We start from the raw sequence: 21,696 nt of genomic DNA on the forward strand, positions 1-21,696 counted from the left end.
GTCTGTAAATATCCTGCCTCTTAGGCAGCACTGTAGCACAGGATAATGGAGCTGGATTGAATGAAACTCCGAGAGAGTGTGAAAGAGAGCAGAGCTCCTCCTCTCTCTCCTCTCTCTCTCAGTCAGGCTCAGAGCAGTGCTGACACATTCCTCTGGTGTGTGTGCTCTCTCTCTTTCAGTATTAAATCTCTCTCCTCTCTCTCCTCTCTCTCTCTCACACTCTCCTCTCTCTCTCAGTCAGGCTCAGAGCAGTGCTGACACATTCCTTTGGTGTGTGTGTTCTCTCCCTTTCAGTATTAAATCTCTCTCCTCTCTCTCCTCTCTCTCTCAGTCAGGCTCAGAGCAGTGCTGACACATTCCTCTGGCGTGTGTGCTCTCTCTCTTTCAGTATTAAATCTCTCTCCTCTCTCTCCTCTCTCTCTCTCACACTCTCCTCTCTCTCTCAGTCAGGCTCAGAGCAGTGCTGACACATTCCTCTGGTGTGTGTGCTCTCTCTCTTTCAGTATTAAATCTCTCTCCTCTCTCTCCTCTCTCTCTCTCACACTCTCCTCTCTCTCCTCTCTCAGTCAGGCTCAGAGCAGTGCTGACACATTCCTCTGGTGTGTGTGCTCTCTCTCTTTCAGTATTAAATCTCTCTCCTCTCTCTCCTCTCTCTCTCTCACACTCTCCTCTCTCTCCTCTCTCAGTCAGGCTCAGAGCAGTGCTGACACATTCCTCTGGTGTGTGTGTTCTCTCCCTTTCAGTATTAAATCTCTCTCCTCTCTCTCCTCTCTCTCCTCTCTCTCTCAGTCAGGCTCAGAGCAGTGCTGACACATTCCTCTGGTGTGTGTGCTCTCTCTCTTTCAGTATTAAATCTCTCTCCCCTCTCTCCTCTCTCTCTCTCACACTCTCCTCTCTCTCCTCTCTCTCCTCTCTCTCTCAGTCAGGCTCAGAGCAGTGCTGACACATTCCTCTGGCGTGTGTGTGTTCTCTCTCTCTCTTTCAGTATTAAATCTCTCTCCTCTCTCTTCTGGATGGCTAAGAAAGCACGTTGATCTTTCCCAACCGGCTGAATCCAAACACACACACACTCACACTCACACCAGGGCCAGTTTTCCCAGAATCTAAACACTACCAGTATGTCTCTGGACCGAAGGAAGAAACCGGAGCACCCAGATGACACCCAGGCAAACATGGGGAACATGCAAACTCCACTAATGATGATGATAATAATAATAATACAGTGATGCCCACATTCTTTTTAAAATTAGCTATCAGATTTGCCCATTTAATTCCATTAGCATGTTGTGTGAGGTTGGCCAATTGAATAATTAAATAAGTCATCAGATGGAGATGCACTCAGAGGACTCCGGTTTTCTTCAGAAGGAAGTGAAGACTGCCCAGGACTGGGATATTTATGGGAATCTTTTCGGGAAATGGGTCTTTACAGGAAAGTGGACGAGGTTTGAACCGGAGTCTGACAGAGAGCTTCTCCCAGACTGTTGCAGGACTTGGTGTTTCGTGCTGACGCCTTGCCTGGTTATTCTGTGGTCATCTTGTTAATTCATAGTTCATAGACAACAGTATGACAAAGGACATATGTCTTTACGCAGAGGGAGGTGGTAGTGGGGAACAAGCTGCCCAGCCATGTTGTTGAAGTTGCTGAAGATGATACAGCTCAGGTCACTGTGCTGCAATGCACTGTTACTGTGACACACTGCACTGCGTCTCTGTGGTTCCCAGTCTGAGTGTGGTATTCATCTTCACTCTGCTGTAATACACAGTAAATGTACTATACTACACACTACACTGGCTTTGTGCTGTACTGCACTGTAACTGTGCTCTACTACACATTAGGACTATAATACACAGGCACTGTGCTGCATGACACACTACACTGTCTTTGTTTTGTACTGTTTTACTGTGCTCTGCTACACAGTAGGACTATAATACACAGGCACTGTGCTGCGCTACACACTACACTGTCTTTGTTTTGTACTGTTTTACTGTGCTCTGCTACACAGTAGGACTATAATACACAGGCACTGTGCTGCGCTACACACTACACTGTCTTTGCCCTGTACGGTGTTCCTGTGCTCTGCTACACAGGCAAGGACTGTAATGAATCACACAGGCACTGCTGTGTACCACACGGTCAGTGGGCTGTAAGACATTGTCACCACACTCGGCTGTGTCTTCGTCTGACTGGGAGCTCTCCAGCCAGCCCCTGCTAAAGCCGGTAGAGCAGAAAGAGTCGGTTTCGTTATTCGAAAGAACAATGCAGGTCTGCTTTCCTTTCCTTTCCTCCTGTTGTATTGCTGTGGAAATGTGTTTGTTGCAATCAGACTAATTCCACGCTCGTGTCGGACTGCTGCTGACTACAGTAAAGAGACTCTGACCTCAACAGAGCGCTCTGAGGCTTGTGGGAGCTGCAGCAGCTACAAATGTGATGAGAGAGGGATGCAGAGATTTTTTCGTGGAAATACTGCAGAGTGCAGTGTCACTAAGCCCTCCTAGAGGGCAGTATTTGCTGTGCTTCACAGTCCCACTCTTTTTTTTCACCCCAGTACTGCAGAAGAGTCAATGCAGCAAAGTTTTGCAAAACTGCAAAGCGCACTCTGCGATTTGACTTAGGTAAGGGTTTTTTTTTTTGCAGTCATACACGCGCTGTACAACCGAGGGCCGTAAAATCGATGCCGATGCCTTTGTTCCCAGAGCTTTTGCAGCCCTGCTACGCATCTCGCTCGGAGCGAGGTCTGTCGGGACACGGAGAGGCCGTGTGGAGGTGTGTGTGTGTGTGTGTGTGTGTGTGTGTGTGTGTGTGTGTGTGTGTGTGTGTGTGGTGGGGGGGGGAGAACTACAACTCCCATGACACAGAGGGTACCGCGGTCCCTGACAGACACAGTGAGGGGACAACGTGGCTGCCTGGGACTTGAAGTCCTCACTCCCAGGCTGAGTGAATTGGCTCAGGAAGGGGAGCTCCTGCCCGTTTGTGCTCCTCTGCTGGTCCGATCTGTGTCCTCGGCTGCGGCTGGCACTGAAAGCGCGTCAGAGCGTCTCCTTCAGCCTCTTTATTTCCGCAGTGTTCCGCACGTTCAGTGGCTGGAGTCCCGGCTGGCTTGCTGAAGCATGCGGAAGACGGCGGGCCCACCCGGGTTGGCGCCTGTTTCAGAACCGGCCCCTCAGGGAGAGGCTACGGGTCAATCAAACCCAGAGGCACCCCGATATCTGAACAGCTTCCATCTCTGGGCTGTGGTTTCGCTTACCCAGAATCCCCAGTCACAGCCGCTCTGTCCTGATGACGTCTCGTCTCATGTCTCGTGTGTGTGTGTGTGTGTGTGTGTGTGTGTGTGTGAACCAGGTGGTTCTGGTTCTGGTTGTGTACTGGCACAAAGACAGCACCCCTCCCCCCCCTTCCCTCTGTCCAGCCAGCCAGCGGCAGTCCGTGTCCAGTTCGTGCTGTCCAGGCGCGGGGGAGACCTGAGACCAGGACAGGGAGAGGAACTCCGAAAGCTGCCTGATTCAGAGCCCGTCTCGCGGTCCAGCTGAACGCACTTTAAAGACAGAGCTGAGACAACGCGCCGGGGTGGGGTCTTCTGAGCGGGACCGTCCACAGGAGGGTTAAGGGGAGGTTTAGACGGTCATTTCCGGTCTTCTGCGGCACCAACACTGCCGGGCGGCTGGCCTGCCCACCGGCCTCTGAGACTCGACCGCCCCTGTCCGAGACTCTCGTCAACGCTTCGCGAGGCTCGCTGGGAAACTCCGGGTCCCACTGCCCCCTTCTCGCCTCTCCCCTCTTCCTGCTTTTCCCTCCGACCAATCGCCTTGCGCCGGCGGGTCAGGTGACTGAGGGCAGCAGCATGCTGGGTATTGTAGTTCAGACATGGATGCCCTTGCTGGCAGAGCCGCCTTCTAGCATAGAGGGTCCAATCACGCAGATTCAATACCCTCAGGGAAAGGCCTGTGCCGCGCCGAGCACTGGAAGACGCGGGGGGTCGTGCCAGGCTGAGACCTGGGGCTACTGAGCAGGTGTGCTGTCGCCCGGAGAGCGTCTGGACATGCCTGATCCGACGGCTGGGATCTGAGAGCGGCGCCTTCTAGGAAGGCAGACGGGCGAGAGGCGGTGGTGGCGCCTTTACTGCTGCGTGCACGTGCACATCGGATCCTCGTTCGCGCCGATCTCTCGGGACGCGCGCGGTGTGGCGGACGGCGCAGTCCGGCACGCAGCGCCACACCATGCAGACAGTACGTTACACACGTAACAGATAATAAAAACCAGATGAAGCCTGCACCCGCCATAATAAATAATCCGCAGATGTATGAGTGAAAGCAAAAATAAAAACCCAGTGTCAGACCCTGCAAACAGGGGCAGTGCAGCCATGCATCGGGTCTGAGTACGGACATCGTTTCGTTAAAGAGAAACGTCCCGGCATTCAGGCATCCGATGCGTCTGGCTTGGACCGCTGTGGCCCTGGGACGCTGTGGAGGTTGTACGGCAGGTATCCATCTTGTTTTGTACTGCGGCTTGGGACTCAGTATTGACTCCCTGTCTTTCTGGTGCGTTTTAGGTTCTGTTCTTGACCAAGCGTGCCCGTTTACCCCCCTCCCCCAGTATGGCTGTGCTTCTGATAAGGTGTGCTACAGAACGTGCTTTAGAAAAGGGTGATCAGAGCGGTAGAGCGTCTGATGACATCACCCAGTTCTTCTGCAGACAGGGAGTCAAGGTGAATGTGTTGTGTGCAATCACTTTCCGTCTCTCTTGGGGGAAAACGTCACAATCCAAACTGCTACATTGGCTAATCAGTAGTTCATCAATCACGGCTTCAACAGCATGGCTGGGAAGCTTGCTCCCCACTCCCACCCCTCTCTGTATAAAGAGGTGTCTCCTGTCCAGACTGGAAAAGGCTTTAGTTATCTGTGGAGACGCACTATTTTCTCCGCACTCTGTGCAGAGCAGTATAATTGGCACGCAGAGTGTTAAGATATGTAGTTATCCTATGTAAAGTACAGTTAAAAGTAAGTAGAGTGTGTTTCAGGAGAGTTAAACTAATGTGAAAACTGTACAATGCATTCACAAAATGTCATTTAAAAAATATAAGAACCACTACTGCTTTATCCTATATTGTTGCCCTGGAATTAGAAGAGCAACCGGATACATCCTGGAGCTAAAGGAACCGAGGTTTTTGAGATTCGAACACAAAAGACACCGAGGACACCTGATCCAAATACTAAAAATCCTCAGAGGATTATGGGAGTCTGGAACAAGCTGCCCAGCCCTGTGGTTGAAGCCGATACATTGGCTTCTCTCCAGACACAGCTGGGTGAGCTCCTCCAGTCAGGACAGGAGGCTCTTCTGTACACAGAGGGGGGTGGGGGTGGGGAACAAGCTGCCCAGCCCTGTGGTTGAAGCCGATACCCTGGCTTCTCTCCAGACACAGCTGGATGAGCTCCTCCAGTCAGGACAGGAGGCTCTTCTGTACACAGAGGGGGGTGGGAGTGTGGAACAAGCTGCCCAGCTGTGTTGTTGAAGCCGATACCCTGGCTTCTCTCCAGACACAGCTGGGTGAGCTCCTCCAGTCAGGACAGGAGGCTCTTCTGTACACAGAGGGTGGTGGGAGTGGGGAACAAGCTGCCCAGCCATGTGGTTGAAGCCGATACCCTGGCTTCTCTCCAGACACAGCTGGGTGAGCTCCTCCAGTCAGGACAGGAGGCTCTTCTGTACACAGAGGGGGGTGGGGGTGGGGAACAAGCTGCCCAGCCCTGTGGTTGAAGCCGATACCCTGGCTTCTCTCCAGACACAGCTGGGTGAGCTCCTCCAGTCAGGACAGGAGGCTCTTCTTTACACAGAGGGGGGTGGGGGTGGGGAACAAGCTGCCCAGCCCTGTGGTTGAAGCCGATACCCTGGCTTCTCTCCAGACACAGCTGGGTGAGCTCCTCCAGTCAGGACAGGAGGCTCTTCTGTACACAGAGGGTGGTGGGAGTGGGGAACAAGCTGCCCAGCCATGTTGTTGAATCCGATACCCTGGCTTCTCTCCAGACACAGCTGGGTGAGCTCCTCCAGTCAGGACAGGAGGCTCTTCTGTACACAGAGGGTGGTGGGAGTGGGGAACAAGCTGCCCAGCCCTGTGGTTGAATCCGATACCCTGGCTTCTCTCCAGACGCAGCTGGATGAGCTCCTTCAGTCAGGACAGGAGGCTCTTCTGTACACAGAGGGTGGTGGGGGTGGGGAACAAGCTGCCCAGCCCTGTGGTTGAAGCCGATACCCTGGCTTCTCTCCAGACGCAGCTGGGTGAGCTCCTCCAGTCAGGACAGGAGGCTCTTCTGTACACAGAGGGGGGTGGGGGTGGGGAACAAGCTGCCCAGCCCTGTGGTTGAAGCCGATACCCTGGCTTCTCTCCAGACACAGCTGGGTGAGCTCCTCCAGTCAGGACAGGAGGCTCTTCTGTACACAGAGGGTGGTGGGAGTGTGGAACAAGCTGCCCAGCTGTGTTGTTGAAGCCGATACCCTGGCTTCTCTCCAGACACAGCTGGGTGAGCTCCTCCAGTCAGGACAGGAGGCTCTTCTGTACACAGAGGGTGGTGGGAGTGGGGAACAAGCTGCCCAGCCCTGTGGTTGAAGCCGATACCCTGGCTTCTCTCCAGACACAGCTGGGTGAGCTCCTCCAGTCAGGACAGGAGGCTCTTCTTTACACAGAGGGGGGTGGGGGTGGGGAACAAGCTGCCCAGCCCTGTGGTTGAAGCCGATACCCTGGCTTCTCTCCAGACGCAGCTGGGTGAGCTCCTCCAGTCAGGACAGGAGGCTCTTCTGTACACAGAGGGGGGTGGGGGTGGGGAACAAGCTGCCCAGCCCTGTGGTTGAAGCCGATACCCTGGCTTCTCTCCAGACGCAGCTGGATGAGCTCCTGGGATCAATGAACTACTGAATAAAAAAGAAATGAATTAGATGGGCAGAATGACTATTATAGTCTTTCTTATATTCTTGTGAATTTCACCTGGCTGACGTGTATTAGTGTGAACCTACTGTTCGTGCTTCATCTGTGTGTCGGTTAGCGTGTGGGGATATTCTCCCTCTATTTCCTGTCATCATGCTCGAATTATCACTGATCCTGGACCGCCTGACCTTCATGTCATTCAACAAGTCCAGCACTGCCCCAGGGCTGATCGAGGTGCAGAGGATCTCTCTCTCTCGGGGCTGAAGCACGATGCCCTGAGACCCAGATCACCACACAGGCGCACCGACACACTGACTGCGAAACGGCTCACACAGTGACACGCTGACTACTACCTACTAGCCAGCAGCCATATCACCCTGCAGCTCACAACTGGCAACCCACTGAAGCTCAGCAGGTGTGAGCCTGGTCAGTACCTGGAGGGGAGACCTCCTGGGAAAAACTAAGGCTGCTGCTGGGAGAGGTGTTAGTGGGGCCAGCAGGGGGCGCTCTCACCCTGCAGTCTGTGTGGGTCCTCATGCCCCAGTATAGTGACGGGGACACTAGACTGTAAAAAGGCGCCGTCCTTTGGATGAGACGTAAAACCGAGGTCCTGACTCTCTGTGGTCATGAACAATCCCAGGGTGTCTCTCGAGAAGAGTAGGGGTGTCACCCCAGTGTCCTGGCCAAACTCCCCCCTGGCCTTTACCCCTCATGGCCTCCTAATAACCCCCCTCTCTGAACTGGCTCCATCACTCAGCTCTCCTCCCCACTGAGAGCTGGTGTGTGGGGAGTGGACTGGCGCACTCTGGCTGCCGTCACACCATCCAGGTGGGGCTGCACACTGGTGGTGGTGGAGGGGATCCCCCTAAAGAGCTTTGAGTGGAATGTCCAGAAAAGCGCTCTATAAGTGTAAGCAATTATTATTATTATTATTATTATGATTACCTGACCCGCTCTGTCAGTAAGAGAGAAGTGGAGAGGTCAGGACCTCACTGTAGCAGGAGCCCAGGAGCAGAGTGCGGGGAACCTCCAGGAGCAGAAATGAGGGAGAGAATGTGAGGAAATGGGGAGGAAGGAGGATGATCAGAGTGCGGGAGGGAGAGAGAGAGATGACAGGAGACAGTCTGTACCCAGTGACTTAACCCAGGCCTCTCACTTTACACTGAACACTGGATGGACACAGGTGATGAAAGTTGATGGGACACAGCGTGCATTACAGCTCAGCATTGTCCTCTGGTTCAGGTCCAGTCCTGTTACACCAGGAGGACAGCTGGTCCGGCGGTTCAGGTCCAGTCATGTTACACCAGGAGGACAGCTGGTCCGGCGGTTCAGGTCCAGTCCTGTTACACCGGGAGGACAGCTGGTCTGGTGGTTCAGGTCCAGTCCTGTTACACCGGGAGGACAGCTGGTCCGGCGGTTCAGGTCCAGTCCTGTTGGACCAGGAGGACAGCTGGTCCGGCGGTTCAGGTCCAGTCCTGTTACACCAGGAGGACAGCTGGTCCGGCGGTTCAGGTCCAGTCATGTTGGACCTGGAGGACAGCTGGTCCGGCGGTTCAGGTCCAGTCTTTGCTTGTTGCAAAGCAGCCTGACCCATTCCAGGTTTTTCCACCTGCTGGCCCAGCACCAGGGACCTTACTGAACCCGTCTGGAGACGAAAGACGTGTGCCTCCCCTGTGCAGCTGGTGCAGGAGAGTGCAGAACGTCAGGGCAGCAGAGGACAGCCCGGCTGTGCGCTGGGGCCGTGGCTCAGCCTCTTGTGACGGCTCACAGTGCTGAGAGACGTGCTGAGCGAGGCACAGCCTTCGGGAGCAGAGCGAGCGGTGAGCTCTGTGCTCCTCGGGCAGTCAGGCCCTGTGCTGTTGCCCTGTTCATGTTGCAGTTTGCTGAATTAGTCCAGAACTTCACCCACCTGCAGTACGTACCTGGTTTCCCTGCTGTGGCATTGTCTGTCTCAATTCGGAATTATTTTCTCTGCTCTACTGTGCTTTTACCCTGCTCTCACTGGGCTCTACTGCACTGTACCGTGCTTTTACCCTGATCTCACTGGGCTTTACTGCACTGTACTGTTCTTTTACCCCGATCTCACTGGGCTTTACTGAGCTGTACTGTGCTTTTAACCCAATCTCACTGGGCTTTACTGCACTGTACTGTTCTTTTACCCCGATCTCACTGGGCTTTACTGCGCTGTACTGTGCTTTTACCCCGATCTCACTGGGCTTTACTGCGCTGTACTATGCTTTTAACCCGATCTCACTGGGCTCTACTGAGCTGTACTGTGCTTTTACCCCGATCTCACTGGGCTTTACTGCACTGTACTGTGCTTTTACCCTGATCTCACTGGGCTCTACTGCGCTGTACTGTGCTTTTACCCTGATCTCACTGGGCTCTACTGCGCTGTACTGTGCTTTTACCCTGATCTCACTGGGCTCTACTGCGCTGTACTGTGCTTTTACCCTGATCTCACTGGACTCTACTGCGCTGTACTGTGTTTTTACCCTGATCTCACTGGGCTCTACTGCGCTGTACTGTGCTTTTACCCTGATCTCACTGGGCTCTACTGCGCTGTACTGTGCTTTTACCCTGATCTCACTGGGCTCTACTGCGCTGTACTGTGTTTTTACCCTGATCTCACTGGGCTCTACTGCGCTGTACTGTGCTTTTACCCTGATCTCACTGGGCTCTACTGCGCTGTACTGTGCTTTTACCCCTGATCTCACTGGGCTCTACTGCGCTGTACTGTGCTTTTACCCTGATCTCACTGGGCTCTACTGCGCTGTACTGTGCTTTTACCCTGATCTCACTGGGCTTTACTGAGCTGTACTGTGTTTTTACCCTGATCTCACTGGGCTCTACTGCGCTGTACTGTGCTTTTACCCTGATCTCACTGGGCTCTACTGCGCTGTACTGTGCTTTTACCCCTGATCTCACTGGGCTCTACTGCGCTGTACTGTGTTTTTACCCTGATCTCACTGGGCTCTACTGCGCTGTACTGTGCTTTTACCCTGATCTCACTGGGCTTTACTGAGCTGTACTGTGCTTTTACCCTGATCTCACTGGGCTCTACTGCGCTGTACTGTGCTTTTACCCTGATCTCACTGGGCTTTACTGAGCTGTACTGTGCTTTTACCCCTGATCTCACTGGGCTCTACTGCGCTGTACTGTGCTTTTACCCCTGATCTCACTGGGCTTTACTGAGCTGTACTGTGCTTTTACCCTGATCTCACTGGGCTTTACTGAGCTGTACTGTGTTTTTACCCTGATCTCACTGGGCTTTACTGAGCTGTACTGTGTTTTTACCCTGATCTCACTGGGCTCTACTGCGCTGTACTGTGCTTTTACCCTGATCTCACTGGGCTCTACTGCGCTGTACTGTGCTTTTACCCCTGATCTCACTGGGCTCTACTGCGCTGTACTGTGTTTTTACCCTGATCTCACTGGGCTCTACTGCGCTGTACTGTGCTTTTACCCTGATCTCACTGGGCTTTACTGAGCTGTACTGTGCTTTTACCCTGATCTCACTGGGCTTTACTGAGCTGTACTGTGCTTTTACCCTGATCTCACTGGGCTCTACTGCGCTGTACTGTGCTTTTACCCCTGATCTCACTGGGCTTTACTGAGCTGTACTGTGCTTTTACCCCTGATCTCACTGGGCTTTACTGAGCTGTACTGTGTTTTTACCCTGATCTCACTGGGCTTTACTGCGCTGTACTGTGTTTTTACCCTGATCTCACTGGGCTCTACTGAGCTGTACTGTGCTTTTACCCTGATCTCACTGGGCTCTACTGAGCTGTACTGTGCTTTTACCCTGATCTCACTGGGCTCTACTGCGCTGTACTGTGCTTTGACTCTGATCTCACTGGGCTCTACTGCGCTGTACTGTGCTTTTACCCTGATCTCACTGGGCTCTACTGAGCTGTACTGTGCTTTTACCCTGATCTCACTGGGCTCTACTGCGCTGTACTGTGCTTTTACCCTGATCTTTTACGCTCTTATCCGGAACCGACCGTACCCGTCGCTTCTTCCGGGTACGAGGGGAGTTTACCGTAGTATTTGCATTTAGCCTTTTACACCCTTCTCAGTCTTCCTTCATTTTAAAGCAGGAGAACCTGCTTTTTTCAATTCGACCATTCCTAGGCAGGAAGGTACCTTGCGCTTGGTCAGGGTGTTTTTCCAATTTCGGCGGACCAGCTTGTTTTCCGGGTGCGCCTAATATATCACGTCGGCGTATATTCGAGTAAATACGGTACTTAAAGAAAAATTCGGTCGTCGGCGCGGATCCCCCTCCGCGGTGCTACAGTACCTGTGCGGGGACTCCAGCGCTTGACTGGACCCTTGAAGAATAATATGGAAACGGAACAGCCTGCCCCGATGCTTCACTGCAAAAGGAAGATGTATAGTTTACGTCTCCGCTATAAAGCAGTTGTCTGAGGACATGGCGGACAACGTGTTTGTGCAGAGCAGTGCACAGTCTGTCTGCGTGGAACTGTAACAGAGTCTCTGTCCCTAATTATGAATGTGTGGAATCAGGGGTCAGAGTCAGTGCTGCAGTGTTTCAGCAGTGTGGAATCAGGGGTCAGAGTCAGTGCTGCAGTGTTTCAGCAGTGTGGAATCAGGGGTCAGAGTCAGTGCTGCAGTGTTTCAGCAGTGTGGTGTGGAATCAGGGGTCAGAGTCAGTGCTGCAGTGTTTCAGCAGTGTGGTGTGGAATCAGGGGTCAGAGTCAGTGCTGCAGTGTTTCAGCAGTGTGGAATCAGGGGTCAGAGTCAGTGCTGCAGTGTTTCAGCAGTGTGGTGTGGAATCAGGGGTCAGAGTCAGTGCTGCAGTGTTTCAGCAGTGTGGAATCAGGGGTCAGAGTCAGTGCTGCAGTGTTTCAGCAGTGTGGAATCAGGGGTCAGAGTCAGTGCTGCAGTGTTTCAGCAGTGTGGTGTGGAATCAGGGGTCAGAGTCAGTGCTGCAGTGTTTCAGCAGTGTGGTGTGGAATCAGGGGTCAGAGTCAGTGCTGCAGTGTTTCAGCAGTGTGGAATCAGGGGTCAGAGTCAGTGCTGCAGTGTTTCAGCAGTGTGGTGTGGAATCAGGGGTCAGAGTCAGTGCTGCAGTGTTTCAGCAGTGTGGTGTGGAATCAGGGGTCAGAGTCAGTGCTGCAGTGTTTCAGCAGTGTGGAATCAGGGGTCAGAGTCAGTGCTGCAGTGTTTCAGCAGTGTGGTGTGGAATCAGGGGTCAGAGTCAGTGCTGCAGTGTTTCAGCAGTGTGGAATCAGGGGTCAGAGTCAGTGCTGCAGTGTTTCAGCAGTGTGGAATCAGGGGTCAGAGTCAGTGCTGCAGTGTTTCAGCAGTGTGGTGTGGAATCAGGGGTCAGAGTCAGTGCTGCAGTGTTTCAGCAGTGTGGTGTGGAATCAGGGGTCAGAGTCAGTGCTGCAGTGTTTCAGCAGTGTGGAATCAGGGGTCAGAGTCAGTGCTGCAGTGTTTCAGCAGTGGGGTGTGGAATCAGGGGTCAGAGTCAGTGCTGCAGTGTTTCAGCAGTGTGGAATCAGGGGTCAGAGTCAGTGCTGCAGTGTTTCAGCAGTGTGGAATCAGGGGTCAGAGTCAGTGCTGTAGTGTTTCAGCAGTGGGGTGTGGAATCAGGGGTCAGAGTCAGTGCTGCAGTGTTTCAGCAGTGTGGTGTGGAATCAGGGGTCAGAGTCAGTGCTGCAGTGTTTCAGCAGTGTGGAATCAGGGGTCAGAGTCAGTGCCGCAGTGTTTCAGCAGTGTGGAATCAGGGGTCAGAGTCAGTGCTGCAGTGTTTCAGCAGTGTGGAATCAGGGGTCAGAGTCAGTGCTGCAGTGTTTCAGCAGTGTGGTGTGGAATCAGGGGTCAGAGTCAGTGCTGCAGTGTTTCAGCAGTGTGGTGTGGAATCAGGGGTCAGAGTCAGTGCTGCAGTGTTTCAGCAGTGTGGAATCAGGGGTCAGAGTCAGTGCTGCAGTGTTTCAGCAGTGTGGTGTGGAATCAGGGGTCAGAGTCAGTGCTGCAGTGTTTCAGCAGTGTGGAATCAGGGGTCAGAGTCAGTGCTGCAGTGTTTCAGCAGTGTGGTGTGGAATCAGGGGTCAGAGTCAGTGCTGCAGTGTTTCAGCAGTGTGGTGTGGAATCAGGGGTCAGAGTCAGTGCTGCAGTGTTTCAGCAGTGTGGTGTGGAATCAGGGGTCAGAGTCAGTGCTGCAGTGTTTCAGCAGTGTGGAATCAGGGGTCAGAGTCAGTGCTGCAGTGTTTCAGCAGTGTGGTGTGGAATCAGGGGTCAGAGTCAGTGCTGCAGTGTTTCAGCAGTGTGGAATCAGGGGTCAGAGTCAGTGCTGCAGTGTTTCAGCAGTGTGGAATCAGGGGTCAGAGTCAGTGCTGCAGTGTTTCAGCAGTGTGGAATCAGGGGTCAGAGTCAGTGCTGCAGTGTTTCAGCAGTGTGGTGTGGAATCAGGGGTCAGAGTCAGTGCTGCAGTGTTTCAGCAGTGTGGAATCAGGGGTCAGAGTCAGTGCTGCAGTGTTTCAGCAGTGTGGAATCAGGGGTCAGAGTCAGTGCTGCAGTGTTTCAGCAGTGTGGAATCAGGGGTCAGAGTCAGTGCTGTAGTGTTTCAGCAGTGTGGTGTGGAATCAGGGGTCAGAGTCAGTGCTGCAGTGTTTCAGCAGTGTGGTGTGGAATCAGGGGTCAGAGTCAGTGCTGCAGTGTTTCAGCAGTGTGGAATCAGGGGTCAGAGTCAGTGCCGCAGTGTTTCAGCAGTGTGGAATCAGGGGTCAGAGTCAGTGCTGCAGTGTTTCAGCAGTGTGGAATCAGGGGTCAGAGTCAGTGCTGCAGTGTTTCAGCAGTGTGGTGTGGAATCAGGGGTCAGAGTCAGTGCTGCAGTGTTTCAGCAGTGGGGTGTGGAATCAGGGGTCAGAGTCAGTGCTGCAGTGTTTCAGCAGTGGGGTGTGGAATCAGGGGTCAGAGTCAGTGCTGCAGTGTTTCAGCAGTGGGGTGTGGAATCAGGGGTCAGAGTCAGTGCTGCAGTGTTTCAGCAGTGTGGAATCAGGGGTCAGAGTCAGTGCTGCAGTGTTTCAGCAGTGTGGTGTGGAATCAGGGGTCAGAGTCAGTGCTGCAGTGTTTCAGCAGTGTGGAATCAGGGGTCAGAGTCAGTGCTGCAGTGTTTCAGCAGTGTGGTGTGGAATCAGGGGTCAGAGTCAGTGCTGCAGTGTTTCAGCAGTGTGGAATCAGGGGTCAGAGTCAGTGCTGTAGTGTTTCAGCAGTGTGGTGTGGAATCAGGGGTCAGAGTCAGTGCTGCAGTGTTTCAGCAGTGTGGTGTGGAATCAGGGGTCAGAGTCAGTGCTTCAGTGTTTCAGCAGTGTGGAATCAGGGGTCAGAGTCAGTGCTGCAGTGTTTCAGCAGTGGGGTGTGGAATCAGGGGTCAGAGTCAGTGCTGCAGTGTTTCAGCAGTGTGGTGTGGAATCAGGGGTCAGAGTCAGTGCTGCAGTGTTTCAGCAGTGTGGTGTGGAATCAGGGGTCATAGTCAGTGCTGCAGTGTTTCAGCAGTGTGGAATCAGGGGTCAGAGTCAGTGCTGCAGTGTTTCAGCAGTGTGGAATCAGGGGTCAGAGTCAGTGCTGCAGTGTTTCAGCAGTGTGGAATCAGGGGTCAGAGTCAGTGCTGCAGTGTTCCAGCAGTGTGGAATCAGGGGTCAGAGTCAGTGCTGCAGTGTTTCAGCAGTGTGGTGTGGAATCAGGGGTCAGAGTCAGTGCTGCAGTGTTTCAGCAGTGTGGAATCAGGGGTCAGAGTCAGTGCCGCAGTGTTTCAGCAGTGTGGAATCAGGGGTCAGAGTCAGTGCTGCAGTGTTTCAGCAGTGTGGTGTGGAATCAGGGGTCAGAGTCAGTGCTGCAGTGTTTCAGCAGTGTGGTGTGGAATCAGGGGTCAGAGTCAGTGCTGCAGTGTTTCAGCAGTGTGGAATCAGGGGTCAGAGTCAGTGCTGCAGTGTTTCAGCAGTGTGGAATCAGGGGTCAGAGTCAGTGCTGCAGTGTTTCAGCAGTGTGGTGTGGAATCAGGGGTCAGAGTCAGTGCTGCAGTGTTTCAGCAGTGTGGTGTGGAATCAGGGGTCAGAGTCAGTGCTGCAGTGTTCCAGCAGTGTGGAATCAGGGGTCAGAGTCAGTGCTGCAGTGTTTCAGCAGTGTGGTGTGGAATCAGGGGTCAGAGTCAGTGCTGTAGTGTTTCAGCAGTGTGGAATCAGGGGTCAGAGTCAGTGCTGCAGTGTTTCAGCAGTGTGGTGTGGAATCAGGGGTCAGAGTCAGTGCTGTAGTGTTTCAGCAGTGTGGAATCAGGGGTCATAGTCAGTGCTGCAGTGTTTCAGCAGTGTGGTGTGGAATCAGGGGTCAGAGTCAGTGCTGTAGTGTTTCAGCAGTGTGGAATCAGGGGTCAGAGTCAGTGCTGCAGTGTTTCAGCAGTGTGGTGTGGAATCAGGGGTCAGAGTCAGTGCTGCAGTGTTTCAGCAGTGTGGTGTGGAATCAGGGGTCAGAGTCAGTGCCGCAGTGTTTCAGCAGTGTGGTGTGGAATCAGGGGTCAGAGTCAGTGCTGCAGTGTTTCAGCAGTGTGGTGTGGAATCAGGGGTCAGAGTCAGTGCTGCAGTGTTTCAGCAGTGTGGAATCAGGGGTCAGAGTCAGTGCTGCAGTGTTTCAGCAGTGTGGAATCAGGGGTCAGAGTCAGTGCTGCAGTGTTTCAGCAGTGTGGTGTGGAATCAGGGGTCAGAGTCAGTGCTGCAGTGTTTCAGCAGTGTGGAATCAGGGGTCAGAGTCAGTGCTGCAGTGTTTCAGCAGTGTGGTGTGGAATCAGGGGTCAGAGTCAGTGCTGCAGTGTTTCAGCAGTGTGGAATCAGGGGTCAGAGTCAGTGCTGCAGTGTTTCAGCAGTGTGGTGTGGAATCAGGGGTCAGAGTCAGTGCTGCAGTGTTTCAGCAGTGTGGAATCAGGGGTCAGAGTCAGTGCTGCAGTGTTTCAGCAGTGTGGAATCAGGGGTCAGAGTCAGTGCTGCAGTGTTTCAGCAGTGTGGTGTGGAATCAGGGGTCAGAGTCAGTGCTGCAGTGTTCCAGCAGTGTGGAATCAGGGGTCAGAGTCAGTGCTGCAGTGTTTCAGCAGTGTGGAATCAGGGGTCAGAGTCAGTGCTGCAGTGTTTCAGCAGTGTGGAATCAGGGGTCAGAGTCAGTGCTGCAGTGTTTCAGCAGTGTGGAATCAGGGGTCAGAGTCAGTGCTGCAGTGTTTCAGCAGTGTGGTGTGGAATCAGGGGTCAGAGTCAGTGCTGCAGTGTTTCAGCAGTGTGGAATCAGGGGTCAGAGTCAGTGCTGCAGTGTTTCAGCAGTGTGGTGTGGAATCAGGGGTCAGAGTCAGTGCTGCAGTGTTTCAGCAGTGTGGTGTGGAATCAGGGGTCAGAGTCAGTGCTGCGGTGTTTCAGCAGTGTGGTGTGGAATCAGGGGTCAGAGTCAGTGCTGCAGTGTTTCAGCAGTGTGGAATCAGGGGTCAGAGTCAGTGCTGCAGTGTTTCAGCAGTGTGGAATCAGGGGTCAGAGTCAGTGCTGCAGTGTTTCAGCAGTGTGGAATCAGGGGTCAGAGTCAGTGCTGCAGTGTTTCAGCAGTGTGGTGTGGAATCAGGGGTCAGAGTCAGTGCTGCAGTGTTTCAGCAGTGTGGAATCAGGGGTCAGAGTCAGTGCTGCAGTGTTTCAGCAGTGTGGTGTGGAATCAGGGGTCAGAGTCAGTGCTGCAGTGTTTCAGCAGTGTGGTGTGGAATCAGGGGTCAGAGTCAGTGCTGCGGTGTTTCAGCAGTGTGGTGTGGAATCAGGGGTCAGAGTCAGTGCTGCAGTGTTTCAGCAGTGTGGAATCAGGGGTCAGAGTCAGTGCTGCAGTGTTTCAGCAGTGTGGAATCAGGGGTCAGAGTCAGTGCTGTAGTGTTTCAGCAGTGTGGAATCAGGGGTCAGAGTCAGTGCTGCAGTGTTTCAGCAGTGTGGTGTGGAATCAGGGGTCAGAGTCAGTGCTGCAGTGTTTCAGCAGTGTGGTGTGGAATCAGGGGTCAGAGTCAGTGCTGCAGTGTTTCAGCAGTGTGGTGTGGAATCAGGGGTCAGAGTCAGTGCTGCAGTGTTTCAGCAGTGTGGTGTGGAATCAGGGGTCAGAGTCAGTGCTGCAGTGTTTCAGCAGTGTGGTGTGGAATCAGGGGTCAGAGTCAGTGCTGTAGTGTTTCAGCAGTGGGGTGTGGAATCAGGGGTCAGAGTCAGTGCTGCAGTGTTTCAGCAGTGTGGAATCAGGGGTCAGAGTCAGTGCTGCAGTGTTTCAGCAGTGTGGAATCAGGGGTCAGAGTCAGTGCTGCAGTGTTTCAGCAGTGTGGTGTGGAATCAGGGGTCAGAGTCAGTGCTGCAGTGTTTCAGCAGTGTGGAATCAGGGGTCAGAGTCAGTGCTGCAGTGTTTCAGCAGTGTGGTGTGGAATCAGGGGTCAGAGTCAGTGCTGCAGTGTTTCAGCAGTGTGGTGTGGAATCAGGGGTCAGAGTCAGTGCTGCAGTGTTTCAGCAGTGTGGTGTGGAATCAGGGGTCAGAGTCAGTGCTGCAGTGTTTCAGCAGTGTGGTGTGGAATCAGGGGTCAGAGTCAGTGTTTCAGCAGTGTGGAATCAGAGTCTACAGTGTTTTATTCAGGCCTGTAAATGTGCTCTAGAGATCTGATAGTACAGGTCGACGCCATGATCCAGGGATGAAGAGAGAGGAGAGGGTCCCAGGTTGATGGAGACTGCCTTCTCCCTCTCCAGCCCCTCACCACTCTCTCTGTGTCGGTGTCTGCACCCCTCCTCCTCCTCCTCCTCCTCCGGCCCGCTGTTTCTGCTTCGTCGGCAGGACTGCAGTCCGTCCCCTGCTCCTGCAGCGCCATCAATGGATTGAGCGCCCCATTCCCCCCGGAGACCTGATCAGGCACTTTTCAGGACAACCGCATTCCTGCAGCCCATTATTTTGAAGGACCCCTCAGGAGACAGGCGATGGGGGAGGGGGGAGGGCTCCGTTTATCACCATGTCTTGTCACGGATCCATGGTGTTAGCTGTTTCGACGGCTCTGTTTTGCAACGGGTGCACCACAAGCTCCCAGGCCCCTAGGAGCAGAGGGCACAGGTGCTGAGCCGCGGCTCCAGGGGGTCTGCTACCGCCAGCACAGCCCTGGTAGCCCTCTCATCAACACCAGGGGGTTACTTAAGGCTTGAGAAGGGGCCGATCGATCAGTGAGGCTGCAGGGGCTTTCAGGAGGCAGGAGAGGAAGGAAGACAGGTATTCCTGCCCGCGCGGGCTCCAGACGGTTTCAGGGGGGCGGGTGGCTCCTGGAACAGCCTGCGGTGGTGTCGTCACTGTCCCCCCACCGCCGGTGCTGTCCGGCGGAAGGTTCGAGGGCCCCGGTCCAGTCGGGTTGATGAGATCAGTGACAGAATCGCATTGCGGGACTGTCGGGGCTTGTGGTCAGTGGCCAGAGGGAGACTGGACCAGCGATCTCTGGACTGTAGGGGTACAGTGTGACCCAGACTGGACCGGTGATCTCTGGACTGTAGGGGTACAGTGTGAGCCAGACTGGACCGGCAATCTCTGGACTGTAGGGGTACAGTGTGACCCAGACTGGACCGGTGATCTCTGGACTGTAGGGGTACAGTGTGACCCAGACTGGACTGGCGATCTCTGGACTGTGGGGGTACAGCGTGACCCAGACTGGACCAGTGATCTCTGGACTGTAGGGGTACAGTGTGACCCAGACTGGACTGGCGATCTCTGGACTGTAGGGTTACAATACAATCTCTGCTTGTCTTGTGTCTTGTGTCGTTTCAGAGAGGAACTCTTCTACTGAAGGTGTCTTACATGAATTTGTAAACATTTCATAATCCAGTAGGATATCAATGTGTCCTTTGGCAATTTTAGTTTGTAGGACATCATTTTTTTGCCTTTCTGCAGAACACGATATAATAGTGAGATCAGTGCTGTAATCAGAACTTCATTACCAGGTGGTACCTAAGGAAGGGCAGTGAGATTAAAATACAACAACAATACAGATGACCCTTCGCTGATAGGGAGATGGTCAAAACCCTTCTGCTTAACAAGACACTTTTAACATCATTTATCCATTTATTCCATTTATTTAAGTGTCCAGTCAGTGTGTGTGTATTAACCCCTCTCTCTCAGTGCAGTGTTCATGTACTGGAGTGTCCAGTCAGTGTGTCTGTATGAACCCCTCTCTCTCTCAGTGCAGTGTTAATGTACTGGAGTGTCCAGTCAGTATGTCTGTATGAACCCCTCTCTCTCTCAGTGCAGTGTTAATGTACTGGAGTGTCCAGTCAGTGTGTGTGTATTAACCCCTCTCTCTCTCAGTGCAGTGTTAATGTACTGGAGTGTCCAGTCAGTGTGTCTGTATGAACCCCCCTCTCTCTCAGTGCAGTGTTAATGTACTGGAGTGTCCAGTCAGTGTGTGTGTATTAACCCCTCTCTCTCTCAGTGCAGTGTTAATGTACTGGAGTGTCCAGTCAGTGTGTGTGTATTAACCCCTCTCTCTCTCAGTGCAGTGTTAATGTACTGGAGTGTCCAGTCAGTGTGTGTGTATTAACCCCTCTCTCTCTCTCAGTGCAGTGTTAATGTACTGGAGTGTCCAGTCAGTGTCTGTATTAACCCCTCTCTCTCTCAGTGCAGTGTTAATGTACTGGAGTGTCCAGTCAGTGTGTGTGTATTAACCCCTCTCTCTCTCAGTGCAGTGTTAATGTACTGGAGTGTCCAGTCAGTGTGTGTATTAACCCCTCTCTCTCTCAGTGCAGTGTTCATGTACTGGAGTGTCCAGTCAGTGTCTGTATTAACCCCTCTCTCTCTCAGTGCAGTGTTAATGTACTGGAGTGTCCAGTCAGTGTGTCTGTATTAACCCCTCTCTCTCTCAGTGCAGTGTTAATGTACTGGAGTGTCCAGTCAGTGTGTGTGTATTAACCCCTCTCTCTCAGTGCAGTGTTAGTGTACTGGAGTGTCCAGTCAGTGTGTGTGTATTAACCCCTCTCTCTCTCAGTGCCGTGTTAATGTACTGGAGTGCCAGTCAGTGTGTCTGTATTAACCCCTCTCTCTCTCAGTGCAGTGTTAATGTACTGGAGTGTCCAGTCAGTGTGTGTGTATTAACCCCTCTCTCTCTCTGTTTCTCTCCCCTTCAGTATGTGGCATTCGGTTCGCTCTTCTTCATCCTCATCTCCATCACCACCTTCTGCCTGGAGACGCACGAGGCCTTCAACACCATCATCAAGCGGACGGAGAACGTCACGGTGGGCAACGTGACGCGGGAGGAGGTGGTCTTCGAGGTCATCACCGACTCCTGGCTGACCTACGTGGAGGGCATGTGCGTGATCTGGTTCACCATCGAGTTCCTGCTGCGGATCACCTTCTGCCCGGACAAGGTGGACTTCATCAAGAGCTCGCTCAACATCATCGACTTCGTGGCCATCCTGCCGTTCTACCTGGAGGTGGGGCTGAGCGGCCTGTCCTCCAAGGCGGCCAAGGACGTGCTGGGCTTCCTGCGCGTGGTGCGGTTCGTGCGCATCCTGCGCATCTTCAAGCTGACCCGGCACTTCGTGGGCCTGCGGGTGCTGGGCCACACCCTGCGGGCCAGCACCAACGAGTTCCTGCTGCTCATCATCTTCCTGGCGCTGGGCGTGCTCATCTTCGCCACCATGATCTACTACGCCGAGCGCATCGGCGCCGACCCCGGCGACCCCACGGCCAGCAACCACACCAACTTCAAGAACATCCCCATCGGCTTCTGGTGGGCCGTGGTGACCATGACCACGCTGGGCTACGGGGACATGTACCCCGTCACCTGGTCGGGCATGCTGGTGGGCGCCCTGTGCGCCCTGGCGGGCGTGCTGACCATCGCCATGCCCGTGCCCGTCATCGTCAACAACTTCGGCATGTACTACTCCCTGGCCATGGCCAAGCAGAAGCTGCCCAAGAAGAAGAACAAACACATCCCCCGGGCGCCCCAGCCCGGCTCCCCCAACTACTGCAAGCCCGACGCCCTGGCCGCCGCCACCGCCTCGCCCCAGAGGATCCTGGGAAACGTGCTGGCGAGCAGCGGGGGCGTGGGGGGCCTGGGAGGGGGCGGCGGGGACTGCCCGCTGGCCCAGGAGGAGATCATCGAGATCAACAGGGCAGGTGAGGTCCACAGGCTGTTATAAGGGAATCTGGAGTGTCTGTGTGTTTACACACTGTCCACAGGCTGTTATAAGGGAATCTGGAGTGTCTGTGTGTGTTTACACACTGTCCACAGGCTGTTATAAGGGAATCTGGAGTGTCTGTGTGTTTACACACTGTCCACAGGCTGTTATAAGGGAATCTGGAGTGTCTGTGTGTTTACACACTGTCCACAGGCTGTTATAAGGGAATCAGGAGTGTCTGTGTGTTTACACACTGCTCACAGGCTGTTATAAGGGAATCTGGAGTGTCTGTGTGTTTACACACTGTTCTCAGGCTGTTATAAGGGAATCTGGAGTGTCTGTGTGTTTACACACTGTCCACAGGCTGTTATAAGGGAATCTGGAGTGTCTGTGTGTTTACACACTGTCCACAGGCTGTTATAAGGGAATCTGGAGTGTCTGTGTGTTTACACACTGTCCACAGGCTGTTATAAGGGAATCTGGAGTGTCTGTGTGTTTACACACTGTCCACAGGCTGTTATAAGGGAATCTGGAGTGTCTGTGTGTGTTTACACACTGTCCACAGGCTGTTATAAGGGAATCTGGAGTGTCTGTGTGTTTACACACTGTCCACAGGCTGTTATAAG

The 21,696-nt window shown here is 53.5% G+C and overlaps 1 protein-coding gene across 1 annotated transcript in view; it reads left to right on the forward strand.

Moving 5' to 3' along the window:
- Positions 1–21,696, forward strand: part of kcnc3a (potassium voltage-gated channel, Shaw-related subfamily, member 3a) — a 78,905-nt gene that overhangs the window by 21,364 nt on the left and 35,845 nt on the right. Inside the window, exon 2 of the mRNA XM_088923106.1 lies at positions 20,075–21,068. Within this exon, the coding sequence (XP_088779232.1) occupies positions 20,075–21,068 (994 nt within the window). The remainder of the gene's footprint in view (positions 1–20,074; positions 21,069–21,696) is intronic.

The sequence above is a fragment of the Atractosteus spatula genome, chromosome 8 (genome assembly GCF_055471065.1).
Source record: "Atractosteus spatula isolate fAtrSpa1 chromosome 8, fAtrSpa1.hap1, whole genome shotgun sequence".
Classification (NCBI taxonomy): Eukaryota; Metazoa; Chordata; class Actinopteri; order Semionotiformes; family Lepisosteidae; genus Atractosteus; species Atractosteus spatula.